The 15,042-nt window shown below is 39.6% G+C and overlaps 1 protein-coding gene across 1 annotated transcript in view; it reads right to left on the bottom strand.

Annotated features, from left to right (window-relative positions):
- The window catches only part of HECW1 (HECT, C2 and WW domain containing E3 ubiquitin protein ligase 1), a 213,578-nt gene that overhangs the window by 150,525 nt on the left and 48,011 nt on the right, over nucleotides 1-15,042 (bottom strand). The window contains exon 3 of the mRNA XM_040432459.1: nucleotides 9,189-9,283. Coding sequence (XP_040288393.1) covers nucleotides 9,189-9,283 — 95 coding nt within the window. The remainder of the gene's footprint in view (nucleotides 1-9,188; nucleotides 9,284-15,042) is intronic.

The raw sequence follows: 15,042 nt of genomic DNA, 5'->3' as shown, positions 1-15,042 counted from the left end.
AGCTTTTCTAGTTCCTATGCTGAACTGGTTTACATAACAAGACTTAAACTGTTATATTATATTCCCAATCTACTCACCATAAATCATCAGAGTAAAATTCCTACAGAAGCTATTGTGCAGACTGGCATAAGTGTGCCTAACTATGGCTAACTGATCACACTGTGACTACAGAAGAACTGACATATGGTACTACTATCCATCGCTTGATTTCTTTCAAAGTAGAAATAGTTATGCCACTCCTTGTATTGCTTCAGTTTACTCCCAATTATGTAGTTGGGTCCCCCTTGACTTTACCATGAGGCTCCATGAATTCAGATTAGGTTTACATCCCTGGTACATTGTGATCAATGTGTGTTCTGTTGATACATGAATGAGACATATATAAGCAAACATTGTACCCTGTAGCTCCAAAATAAAATAAAAATGGAGCTAAAAGTTAAAACACCAATTACCAATAAACATTTAAAATTTAAAAACTTGACACAAGTAAAGTAAAAAACAGACCAGTATTATCAGAGACATAACTTGAAACTCCTAGGTCTCAAACCTGCAAAATCTGTAATTGGCTCTCACCTACCATTTGTCATGTTTATTACTTCATACTTCAGGGCCCAGGTTTATTATTGAATAGAGTATCTTACTGATCTGCATCCAATTTTCCATCTATACGCACTGTGATACTACACAGAGGAGCAGATATTATTGCACATACAAATTAAATATGTTCTCGACAGAATGCCATAAACAGATACAGGATTATGAGAAAATCCTGGGGTATAGCCACAAGGAGCAGAATGCACATAGACCCTGGAACATGCCTGCGGACCATCTACAGTAAATAAACATTTTCATAGTTTCAAAGCTGCCGTTGGCCTGAGAAGATTTAGGAAAAGCCTGAAACTGGGACTATTAACTGCATAAATAGAGCACAGGCTGCATAACGCAAAGTCAATTTTTGGCCAATTAAGAACCTCTATAGATAGGAATCTTAAAGTAGCAGCAAGCAAGAGTTCCCTTTACCTGTAAAAACCTTTCAAAGGGATCACATGAAGAACATAACAATTCAGTTTAATCAAGAGTAGGCTTGAACGAATCGAGCTTCGGATCATAGATATGAAGTCGATTTGTTCAAAAACTTCAGTTAGAATGCTGTTTCTTTTGAGCATAAAAAGGTATTGGCTCCGTGGAGCCAAACTTTAGCTTGGCCAAAATGGCATGATACTTTGGTAAATGACTTTGGTATTCCTAACTGCGTATTTAAAAACATTTTAAAATAGAAATCTGAAGTGGGCTTTGGTACTGGGGGTCAGTGATAGCCAGTGCGCCGTGTTCGCCCGCGAACACATGCGGGCTGCCATCTTAACTCACAAGTCCGGCGATGCACAGGTAAGTCCTTACCTGTGTCTGTGCGCGAGCCGGTCTGAAACAAATGCAGTCACCGGGAGCAAGCAGTTCCGAGAACAGCCGCCGGGGGCCTTCATCGGGCTGATCTCGGAACTGCCTGCTCCCGGTGACCGCATTTGTTTCAGACCGGCTCCCGGCACAGGCACAGGTAAGGACTTACCTGTGCATCGCCGGACTTGTGAGTTAAGATGGCAGCCCGCATGTGTTCGCGGGCGAACATGGCGAACTGACCATCACTGCTGGTGGTACCTCGATACCAAAGCCCACTTTGGATTCCTATTTTAAAATGTTTTTCAATACACAGATAGGAATACCAAAGTCATTGACCAAAGTCTCGTGTGACTTCGGCTGAGATTAAGTTTGGCTCCACAGAGCCAATACATCTTAATGCTGTAGGGAAACTGCATTAAAACCGAAGCTATTAAACGAATTGACTTCGGATCTATGATCCAAAGCACAATTCACTCAAGCTTAATCAAGAGGATCAAAATTGGCTTCAACATTGAAAGCACTGAAAGTACTATGTGGAGAATTTATCATGAGGGGAATGTTTAAAGTCAGTTTTGCTCGAGTCTGTGTTGGTGTACTTTATACCACATTTATCAAATGTCTCATGTTGTTTCATAAATTTGTCTTATCCTTAAACCTATCACTTCTGTCTAGAAAAACGACTCCAGTTTATCTACTGCTCCCCTGTACTGATGTGAAATTCCTTTAATCTAACCTTTGTTAACCCAGAAAGTGTGATCATCTGCTTCCAGTGCAGAACTACATTAAAATATAGCATGGCATGACACTGGAAGTGAAGTTGAGCAGATTTGGACATTTTATATATATTTCTATAAACATCTTAAACAGATTCTGCTCATTTGCATGTCTTTCCCATATGCCCATGTTTATGCAAATTAGTTTTTACATGACAAAACTGTATAGAAAGGTAATTGAATATTATGTTAGGACAATCAGAAAGCTTTTTGTCGCCCTAATGATATTGATCTAGGTGTGCAGGTCCACCCAAGCCATCCAACAGATGCAAAATAACTTTGAGGTTTACTGGTTCTCAGTCAGATGAGAGCTGGTTTGGAATATCTCATAGTGCACAAGGCTGCCATTGTAAGGTATGCTGGCTGTTATCTGTCTCATGGATAGATTGTTGGCTTGCACATACCTGGCCTTTGGCATATAGCCTTTGTGTGGTTGTCTATTGTATGTGGTACATAATAGGAGTCTAAGACGCATCTAGCTATCCTCTTAATGCTGTTTCCAAACCATTTTGATGGTGTTACCATCAATTTCTAACCTTTGTTTATGAACCAGACACCCTCTTCTCTTCTGAGCAGGGGGTGCCTGGGGTTCTCCCATTGTCTTCCATTGTGCTCAGGTGCTCAGTAGAACACACAAGCATACCCCCACAGCTGGAGTGCCGGAGGTTGCTGACCCATGATTTAGAAAATGTGATAACTTGTCACCTGTTAGCTCCAGTCAAAGGAATTTTACTGTATATAGTTAAAATATAGATAAACTTATTATAATGCAAATAGCATCTTATGAAATGGAACATATTAGGGGAAAAAACCAGAGTAAATGAAAAAGCAAATGAGAGAGAAAAGTGAGATGCAATTCTCGGAGATGGTCTATCGCAGACTATTCAGTCATTTGGTATAGTGAGGTCAATCTATAGGCAGACACATAAAAGTACTGCTTGCTATAACATTGTGCTCTCAAAGCAATAACTAATTGCTATTTTACATATTAATAGCTGTACAGTATTTTAGCTTTCAGCATCGTTTTCTGTATTTTTCATGTCCTCCTTTACTTGGGAAAGAAAAGAAAGGAACACATTGGATAGAATATATTACACGTTCTTCAATGCCAATGAAGAATTTAAATATCTTAGATATAACATACCAGAAAAATTACTTAGGACATATTAAGAGCTGGGTTCCTGGAGCTTGGAAGTGTTAGAGTAGAAGGCATTACTTATATACAGACCAAATATTTGGCAGAATGTGAACAAAGAATGCGTTGATTATGACAGAAATGCAAATGTGAAGCTACCATCTTTCTAAGATGTTATAGAAATTCAGGGTTTATACAAGAGACATATATGAACAATGTAAAAGCAAACTATACAATCTACATGCAGTAGTCCTATTAGGAAAGAACTTGCTTCAACACAGCAATGTTAACTAATTTGCCTCCACAAGGGACTCAACTTCCTACGTAAATTGCAAAGTGGGTGTGGGAAGAGAGAGGAAATCTGTGGACAGAAATTTCAGATAGACAAGCTCATGATTTAATAATATAAAGTGGAAAATGGAGATAAGTCGAACCACATTTGCAGGAATAGAGCATGGATGGCCATTGAGTGTCTGACCTCTGATTTCCTGCCCTGAAAGAGGACAACCTACACTAATGTACACAGAGTACCCATTATATCACTGAGAAATTTAAGGATGTACCTCTAGCATCCCCTAATTCTAGGGCATACAATCACTCACCTCAGCGGTCTACCGTACCTGATCATTTTATTGTAATCAATTTTACGGCTTGTCTGAGATTCTTTAATGTTCTTGGTCATCCCTTTAATGTTACTTAAGCTATAAAAAGATAAACTATTTGTATACAGATGGTGTGAACAAAGTCCTCCCTGTTATAGTCGATAGACCCACTCATACCAAAAATGACTAAATGGTATGCAATTTTAATAAGCACCAAAAATATACTTCTAATAAAGTGATTAATACACAGAAGTAAATGACAATGTCATAGTAATCTTATGGTCTATATACAGTCGTGGCCAAAAGTTTTGAGAATTAGATAAATATTGGAAATTGGAAAAGTTGCTGCTTAAGTTTTTATAATAGCAATTTGCATATACTCCAGAATGTTATGAAGAGTGATCAGATGAATTGCATAGTCCTTCTTTGCCATGAAAATTTACTTAATCCCAAAAAACCCTTTCCACTGCATTTCATTGCTGTCATTAAAGGACCTGCTGAGATCATTTCAGTAATCGTCTTGTTAACTCAGGTGAGAATGTTGACGAGCACAAGGCTGGAGATCATTATGTCAGGCGGATTGGGTTAAAATGGCAGACTTGACATGTTAAAAGGAGGGTGATGCTTGAAATCATTGTTCTTCCATTGTTAACCATGGTGACCTGCAAAGAAACGCGTGCAGCCATCATTGCGTTGCATAAGAATGGCTTCACAGGCAAGGATATTGTGGCTACTAAGATTGCACCTCAATCAACAATTTATAGGATCATCAAGAACTTCATGGAAAGAGGTTTAATTCTTGTTAAGAAGGCTTCAGGGCATCCAAGAAAGTCCAGCAAGAACCAGGATCGTCTCCTAAAGAGGATTCAGCTGCGGGATCGGAGAGCCACCAGTGCAGAGCTTGCTCAGGAATGGCAGCAGGCAGGTGTGAGCGCATCTGCACGCACAGGGAGGCGAAGACTTTTGGAAGATGGCCTGGTGTCATGAAGGGCAGCAAAGAAGCCACTTCTCTCCAAAAAAAACATCAGGGACAGATTGATCTTCTGCAGAAAGTATGGTGAATGGACTGCTGAGGACTGGGGCAAAGTCATATTCTCTGTGGAAGCCTCTTTCCGATTGTTTGGGGCATCTGGAAAAAGGCTTGTCCGGAGAAGAAAAGGTGAGCGCTAATCAGTCCTGTGTCATGCCAACAGTAAAGCATCCTGAGACCATTCATGTGTGGGGTTGCTTCTCATCCAAGGGAGTGGGCTCACTCACAATTTTGCCCAAAAACACAGCCATGAATAAAGAATGGTACCAAAACACCCTCCAACAGCAACTTCTTCCAACAATCCAACAACAGTTTGGTGAAGAACAATGCATTTTCCAGCACAACGGAGCACCGTGCCATAAGGCAAAAGTGATAACTAAGTGGCTCGGGGACCAAATGTTGACATTTTGGGTCCATGGCCTGGAAACTCCCCAGCTCTTAATCCCATTGAGAACTTGTGGTCAATCCTCAAGAGGTGGGTGGACAAACAAAAACCCACTAATTCTGACAAACTCCAAGAAGTGATTATGAAAGAATGGGTTGCTATCAGTCAGGAATTGGCCCAGAAGTTGATTGAGAGCATGCCCAGTCGAATTGCAGAGGTCCTGAAAAAGAAGGGCCAACACTGCAAATACTGACTGTCATGTAATTGTCGATAAAACTCTTTAAAATGTATGAAGTGCGTGTAATTATATTTCACTACATCACAGAAACAACTGAAACAAAGATCTAAAAGCAGTTTAGCAGCAAACTTTGTGAAAACTTATATTTGTGTCATTCTCAAAACTTTTGGCCACGACTGTACATGCCACATGCATGGACCCTTCTGGTGGCAAAAACAGTCCATATGTGTCTATACTATATATACTATACTATATACATCCTTGATACATGTTCATATGGCATGCATTGTGGTATGTTGTGATTTTATCCTTATGGATTCATATGAATAAAATTGAAGACACATGGTCAGTATGGTCCAGTAAAGGCATCATTTTACAGTTTTTCAGAAAATAGATATATACGGTAATATGGTTGGGTGACAACCTTACAAATCACACTATGCTTCGCTTCAACATTCTTCAACTGTGGGATAGTCATCTTTCTATACACTAAGGCCCTGATTTAGACTGGCATGTACTATGTGGGTTTTGATAGGGCCTGAGCTGCCGGAGCAGGCACCTAAAAGGATTGTCCACGGTCAGAGCTAAACCCGGACATAAACACTTCTGCACCCAGGCAGCCCCTCTGAGTTGAACATCAGAGCATTTAATGTAAAGCCCGCCCATTAGTGCCGGTGATATCATCAGGAACACTGCTAAGAGGAAGCCTCCGCCTAGCAGTGTAAAAATATATTCAAAACAGCCCTTGCCCTGTGCAATGCAGTGCAGGACAAGGGAGAGCATCGGAGCACGAAATGCTCCAATGCTCCACTCAGCGGGGACGCCTGGGTAAAGAAGGGGATATGTCCAGGTTCACCTCTGAACCCGGACAACCCCTTTAACTTATGAAGAGGCACAGGCCCTCTAGTTTCTGTTTTTTCCACACACCCTTGCCATGCCTCCTTATTGGAAATTGGCGAGGGCAATGTAAAATTTCCAGATGCAACTAAATCCAGTCACAATGATGCTTGAAAAGCGACTTTCTAATGCCAAATCATGTAGAGAAATGATAAAATTCCCCCTAAATCTTTACATTAAATGCATTCAGTAAAATCAGATAATCCTAAGAACATTAGAAATAGCTGATCAATAATGAACACCAGGAATTATAACAATGTACTCTATTTACAAGAAGCGTAAAGTGACTATGGAGTGACTTCCGGGTAACACCTCCTCATAATGGAACCATGGTGATACTCAGCATTACAACACCAGCTGAGACAGCATTCCCCTAGGTGTAGCGTTCCTAAGGTCTGACCTCAGTATTGGTTGCAGCAGATGAAGTAATGACAATTATGCTAAGTGTTCTTAACTGGAATCCTTTGGAGTCAATAATTGGAAAAAAAATGGATGAGAAAGTCTGAATACTGCAAATAGGCCAGACAATGTGAAGCCCTTCTTCATGGTTGTTGACCATTGTGATATTTATAACCTGAATTATCCTGTATTACAGTACATTTCCTAGAGAATAATCCATGCTAACCACATCTACATCTACTCATGTTGTATATAGCACCTTGTCAAATATAATATTTGTCTTGCATGACACTGGACAAATCAATTTTACAAAATGTAACAAAAGTTGGATGCATAGAGCATTAGTCTTCTGTTGTTCTATGAACAGATATTTGGACAGATTTTTAGCTGAATGAGGGACAGATACTCACTGTACAATGTAAAAATGCCATACTTAAATCTAATGACCACAAAATTAAATCTCCAACCTCAAGTTAGGCATGTAAGTTTGACGACAACGAGGTTAAATTATATCAACTTTGTCACAGGATAAACATTTCTCCAGGGCAGCATTCATGATTCTGATGGTCGGTTTACCTGAGCTCTTGTAATTCAGTTGAAGCATTTTTTTTTTAAGGGAACCTGTCCCTTCCTTTCTTACACCTAAAATACCCGCACTGCCATGTAGATACTGGGAATACAAGTTGCTGACCACTATCGGTTCTAAATAAGAATGAAGAATAATTTAGCAACAAATGTAAAGGAAATGTGTCACCCGACATTCATTGTTAATTCAGGCTCCAGGTCTTGTAGGGCTAGCTCAGCTGAATGTAATTATACCTTTCACTTAGCTTTATTCTGGAGAAAATGTAGTTCTAACCCGTTAGTGACCACCAATATGCCTTTTTACAGTGGTCACTAACTGGCCTTAGGCTGTGCCGCCACCTTTTTATGGAGGTCTAGTCTAAGAGTGGTCTCCTGTGCAGTGCAGAGCAGGAGTGCAGTTCTCACATGACAGCCAAGCTGCTTCTCTAATGGCCTAGCCTTATAACCCCTTAGATGCTCCAGCTAATAGCAACAGCGCATCAAAGTGGTTTAAAGTCTGCTTCAGGCATTGGCACCCCTGAGAATGATTTTTTTTGGGGGGGGGCTAATAGCTTAGTATAGCAGCTAAGGGCTTACAGTAAAATATACTGTGCTGCATAAGCAGTACAGTGTATTATAGGAGAGATTAGAAGATCGTTTGTCAAAGTCCCCTTGTGAGGATAATGAATTGTAAAAATAAAAGTAGAATTTTTATTAAATAAAATAAAATCTTCAAGTTAAAAAATGTATCTTAATAGAAAAAAATTGCAAAAAAAAATTTAAATCCTGTCCACAAAGTTGGTATCGCTGAGTCTGTAACAACCTGAAATTAATACCATATGATGAACGCTGTAAAAAAAAAAAAAGGCAGAATTGCAGTTTTTTGCTTACTCTCCACAAAAAAATGGAATAAAAAGCAATCAAAAGTGTTATGTACCCCAAAATGCTTGTCCCACTAAAATCAAGCCCTCACGTAACTTTGTTGAAAGAAAAAGAAAAAATAATATGGGTCTTGGGATGTAGTGATGCAAAAATATTTTTTTTTAGAAAAAGATATTGTGGCAAAGTAGTAATACGTAAAAAAAAAATGGTATCACTGTAATCGTACTGACCCAGAGAATAAAGTTATCATGTTATTTATGTAGAAAAATGAATGCCACAAAATTTATAACGTAAAAACTTTTAACATCCCCCCCTCAGAAGTAGTTAATAAAAGTTAATTAGTAAGTTATGTGTACCCCAAAATGGTGCTAGTAAAGGGGTTTACTGAGCTTTTAATATTGATGACCTAGCTGTATGAGGAGACATATCTCTCTTACTGCTTTGCCATAGACATAGCAGCAGCAGGAAGAGAGACGGGAGACGGCACGCGTGCACTGCGCACGCTGTCTACTCATACAGTTGATTGGTGGGGATGCCGGCTGTCAGACCCTCGCAAATCTGTTATTGATTACCTATCCTGAGGATAGGTCATAAATATTAAAAGTCCAGAGAACCCCTTTAAAAACTTATATGTCTGCATCGACGGAAAAATAAAAAGTTATAGCTCTTGGAATCTCAGGTCATTTCCATATGGTTCTCGAGTCATTTGTGCCCATTCACCTATTATGTAAACCAGTCCATATATTTGAGTGGTAATATGGGGCTAAAATAAGTTATGAGACATTCTACTAGACTGGTTTTATAGGTTTATGTGTCACATAGACATTGAGTGAGAAATTGTCATTAAATATACTGTATTTATCCATATATCATCGTAAGCCAACTTACTGGGGCAGATGGATTTTTCACAGTGATGCTGGGAGTTGTAGCACGTAGAGCTCCGCTCACACCATGGTAGTACTTAAAACAGATCTTAGTTTCCGCTAAAAGAAAAAGAATAGATTAAGCCAGTTACTGGAAATATGGATCATACAAGTGGAACATTTTGTAATAGTAAACTGTTCTGCACATCAGTCATTCTTATGAGAAGTACCTGTATGCAGTCTTTCTTTCGCTAGCTCTATAGTTTGCACTTCGGCCTGTCATGCCTTCATTTGCATTGCATGTCATATTAAGAAGGTATTCTTCCCTAAAGGACGTATAAAGGCCACATACCGCATACATGGGCCCTAAGTCAATTATATATTCAATGTTCTAGGAACGTATTTCAAGGATTATTATAGTTCCAACACCTGAGCCTTTTCTAGCCATACTTTATGTTGAGAATGAATAATTACATAATATGGGAAAACTGATCTGTGATTGTAACTTTACCCCAAAAAATTAAATAAAAAATGAAGCAACTTTGCCAATTGTCTTCATTGACAATATCCTTCAGTTTTGTGTCTAGAGCTCCTGTGCAGACCTATTTGTCTCTATGTAGTCAGATCCTGCAGTCATAATCTCTTCCATAACCCTTCATAATATTTCCAAGTTAGGCTACTTTCACACTAGCGTTTTGGCTTTCCGTTTGTAATATCCGTTCAGGGCTCTCAAAAGCAGTCCAAAAGGGATCAGTTTTGCCCTAATGCATTCTGAATGGAAAAGGATCCGCTCAGAATGCATCAGTTTGCCTCCGATCAGTCTCAATTCGCTCTGGAGGCGGACACCAAAATGCTGCCTGCAGAAGCGGAGCCAAACGTCCGTCCTGGCACACAATGTAAGTCAATGGGGATCCGTTTTCTCTGACACAATCTGACACAATAGAAAATGGATCCGTCCCTCATTGACTTTCAATGGTGTTCAAGACGGCTCCGTCATGGCTATAGAAGACATAATACAACCGGATCCGTTTATGACGGATGCATGCGGTTGTATTATTGCAACGGAAACGTTTTTGCAGATCCATGACAAATCCGCAAAAAACACTAGAGTCAAAGTAGCCTAAGCAACAGGAGTAAGATGGAGGGGAGTATGACTGCAGGATAAGACTACACGGTCCTGTTTGTTGTCTGTTACCATGGAGATGCATAGATCTGGATAGAAGCTATAGACATAAAATGCTAATAAATTGTTAATGAAGGATATTTACACAAATGCTTCATTTTTCATTTTCAATGCACTGTAGGAGTAAAAGATGACCGTGAAGATAGACATAACCTTTAAGTAAAGTGCTTTAAAAGCTGTTCCCTATTTATTCCTTATGCACTCTGGTGACACTCAGGACTAGTAACCATCTGAGAGAAAAGGAGTATATCATTGATGTATATAAGCATAGAAGACCACCATAATGACATGTTAACCCAACCTTTGTTACAATGAAAGGATAAAAACAACTAGATGAAAGGAAGTCTTTTTCCTCCGTATATCCTAATTGACTGTAACTTCACAGACTAATTAAAGCCACAGCTCGGCTCGTTCGTTACCCTTTCCTCTTATCTCACTCTGTGACCCACTGTTAATTGCATAGGCACAGCATGAAAAACTGCCTTTTAAAATGAAAACTATGTCACTATAATCTTATGGTCATAATCTTGTCAAATTTCATTTGTAGAGATATAGAGGTTTTTAGACTAAGTAATTGCATTCATACTGAACAATCTGAATAACCTTATAATTGTAGAGTCAGAAGAACATATTAAAGGGGTTTCCGGTAAAAATGATTTTTTAACAAGTTTGTGCAATGTGGCCCCTGAAACGTAAGATTTATACTTACCGTACCTGCTCTATGCTGCTCCAGTGATCCACACTGCGTTGAATCTCTCCCCATTCCAGTACAATAGGCTGGCTATAGTCATTTGTCACATACAGCAATGGAGCAGTGCATATGACCATGCCCATGGCCATCTAGATGTAAACAGTGCCAGGACCAGAAGATGGAGAGAACTGAGACAGCATGGAGGACCAAAGTGGCGTAGAGCAGGTAAGTAGGATCTTCTGCTACAGGGGCCATGCTGTAGGAACTTATTAAAAATAATGTTTACTGGAAAATACCCTTAAAGGACCCCAAATTTGCTTTATGAGATTATTACAAGGGCTACTGAATACAGCAAAAATGTCATATTATTTTCTATTTGTAATTATTTCCTAGTTTTGGAACTTTTAACCTTGCTGGCCAATTCTTAAGATAGACCATCAATGGGCAATTGGATGGAGTTCAGCTGACAGGGTCCCCACATTTATTGAGGGGATAGTCCCCTTGCAGCAGTGCCACGGCCTCTTTACTGAAGCTCTAGCAGAGCAATGCTCTTGTCCATGGATCGGTGTCTGATACTGGAGCTCAGCTTAAGGCTAGGGCTACACTGAGACTTTGTGTAGCAGCATTACTGATTGATGTTAAAGAGGACCTTTCACCACTCCTGACATGTCTGTTTTAATAGCTTCATGCATTCCCCATGTAATAACAATTCTGGAGCATCTATTCTTATGGCTCTATGTTGTGCCATTCCTTCATTATTTCTACTAGAAGTTATGAATGAATTGCTATTAGCCTATTAGTAACCAGTTGGGGTGGACCCAGCATGCATGTGGAACCTGCACTCCCTGAATTTTATGGCGGCCGTTATGGCACATAACAGGTAGTATTTAGTGTTAGGTTCCCGTCTTACAGAGATCGCCTTGACGTGTGGCAGACAGGCCCAAATAATTTTGTACAAAATGTATTTGCCAAGAATCTCAAATTTACAAAATAAGCGTGGCATTAGCACCAGAATATTTTCTATTACTACGACATTATTGTATGTTATTTGGTTTGCAGTGTGCTGTTGCATTATGTTTTTTTTTCCTTTGTGTTTCGAGCCATGGCAGCGAGAACCTGCGCATTGGGATGTGCTGACTGACCCCCTTTTTCTTTGCTTTTTAAATTCCCTGCTGGCTATTCACCCTTGCCAGTTATAGGTTTTACTCATTTGCTGTGCTTCCGGTTCCGGTCTGTGCATGTTGCATTGCTATTTGTTTTTACCTCAGCTTGCCTTTGACCACTCTCTGCCTTGTGATTTGGTACTGTGACTCACGTCTGGTTCTGACTTTGGCTTGGCTTTTCTGACTACCCACTGTCTTTTGATCTGGTACTGTTTTGTCCACCCAGTTCTGAACTATTCCCGTATGACCAAGTTTTTGTGTTTTCCTGTATCTGTGACAATGTTTGTCTTGCACTTAGTAGAGCAGGGAATGTCTACCAGTTGTGGACTTGCTGCTTAGGGCAAGCAATCAGAGCCTCTAGTTGTCTCCTGATAGGGACCAGTGTTTAGTAGAAGAGTCTCTGCCAGTCTGCATGAGTGACCAGAAGAAGATGCTGAGATGAGGACGATGAGCAGGGAGCCAGCCGGACGATTGAGTCGGACAGCTAGCTCAGGCCTTTCCTCAGCCTGAAACCTTATTCTGCCAGGGATGAGACTGGAGAAGCCAGCTCACCTCCTTTCCTGTATTGTTTGGCATTTCAGTTCCTCCAGTAAAGAAGCACACTCGTTAACTGCATACCCTGACTCTCTGGAGTACACAGAATTTGGCAGTATTACACCGCAAGATGCGAATGCTCGTTAGCAATTATCGGCCATAATATTGGTCAGTGTAATAAAGCCTTTAGTGCCAGCAGTTGAATTCATGTAGTACTGTACTTGATAGGGCTTGAAGGTGGTGACACTACATTGAGGGTGCCTATGCACCTTGAATAGCTGTCCGCCGAACATATTTATCTGACAACTATCTCTTCCAATTGACCAATATACACATGGCTTGGCTTGTATTATAATTATTTTAAAACAGGGTAGAAAATTGCAGAGCAGACTGGCTATTTGGTCCATTAGCATATATTCATCCATCCAGGGTTAAAAAATGAACTATGTTGGTACAGTGATACTGAATGCACTGTATTTATAATATTCACTATTCCTTTGTGTTTGCTGTCAGTGATGTATTGTTATACTATTCTCTTGTATGGTTTATATTATTTAATGTTTTTATGCTATTCTTGTGTATGGTTTATATTTTATGATCGTTATACTATTCTTGAATACGGTTCATAGTTTATGTTGTTATAATATTCTTTTGTATAGTTTATATTTTATGTTGTTACACTAGCCTCTTGTATGGTTTATAGTTTTAATTATCTATGTTGCCTGATCATAAAGCAATTCCCTATTTTCACATTATTAGCAGACATTGAAGGCAATGAATCCGACCCTCAGCTTTTAATGTTTTCTCATTGTAATAACACTCCCTATATCAAACTATGTTGTAACACATTTATTACACTGCTCATGACAGTTGCTTAATTTTGTTCATATGAGGTCTGACTAATATTCTTCACAGTCGGAGGCTGCAATGAAAAAAAAATTAAGTGACTTAAAAGCAGCTGTTATGACATTAGTTCTTGGTTATATAATTTGGTCTGGTTAATGCTGTCTATACCACTGCTGGGGATTTTTGCTGTACAGCTTAACCCTTTTAGGATATGTTAACTAAACTTTTTTTTAAGTCACCTTGGGTGACAATAACTAGTAATCATTAGATTGCCTATTGTGTTCATTGATGTCTATATAGACACCATTGGACAGTTCATTTGCACTATACCAACACAATGCTGCCACATAGTGGCCTGTATTGGTATAGTCATCTAATAGGCACCGAAGCCTGCTTGGATCAGCCTATTAGATCAATCTAACAGGTTGCCCGATCTCAGCCCTGGGAACGCTGTTACCGGAGCGGAAGTGCGCGACTTTTGCTTCTGGACTGCGCAGATGCTGTGGTCACATTTGACCATGGCATCTGAAAGGGAAAATGTATGTACATGTACAGCGGAGGTCCTTAAAGGGTTAAGTTATATATGCAAAGCCTGTTCAGTTATAATATTAATGCATTATATTGGAGATATTCCAATGGACATGTCCAGACCTGTTCGGACGCACTCAGTCTGATGTCAGCAGTAAGTATATAAGGCAAGCTGGACAGATTTTGATAAAGTGATCTGTTACAGTTTTGAATCTAAGATGGATAAACACAAAAGAAGTAATGATCCAGACAATTTCTGCTACATATGTGGCAAATACACCATTTATGATCAGCGCACATATCTGACAAAGCGAGTGCGCCTTACAGCTTGGGATGCATTTGTGCTAGTAGTGCAGAACTTCCTTGGGAACAGACCAGCTGCAAACTATGCTGAATTAGTTGACAACATGCTTACAGCATAGGAAAAACTTGGCTGTCGAATGTCATTGAAAGTGCATTTCTTACATTCCCATCTTGACTTTTTCCCACGGGACACGTAAGTGACGAACATACAGAGCGGTTCCATAAAGATATTTCTACAATGGAGAACAGGTATCAAGGCTGCTGGAATCCCAACATGATGAGGGACTACTGCTGGTTTTTACAACGGGAAAATATGACCGTTCACAAACGCAAAAGCAGATGCCTGAAGCACTTTTAACAGTACTGGGCCTTGCTCAAGTATGACTTTTAAACTGAAAAAGAGACTTTTTGAAATTTTGTTATTCCTTTACATCATACATTGTTTACTACGCAAACTTTGATGTAGATCAGGTAATTGTTGGAGTAAAACTTGTTCTGTTCAAAATTATTCAATGCTTACCAAGTGCTTAATTCATTTAGGCATACTTATGCATAGCAAAATTTCGTGACGTGTTACAACAATTCTGACTTCGCATTTGTAATCCGGACACTTGATTTAGTATAGGACAAA

The sequence above is a fragment of the Bufo bufo genome, chromosome 5 (assembly GCF_905171765.1).
Source record: "Bufo bufo chromosome 5, aBufBuf1.1, whole genome shotgun sequence".
NCBI classification, from domain to species: Eukaryota; Metazoa; Chordata; class Amphibia; order Anura; family Bufonidae; genus Bufo; species Bufo bufo.
This window is presented reverse-complemented; position numbering and strand designations above follow the sequence as displayed.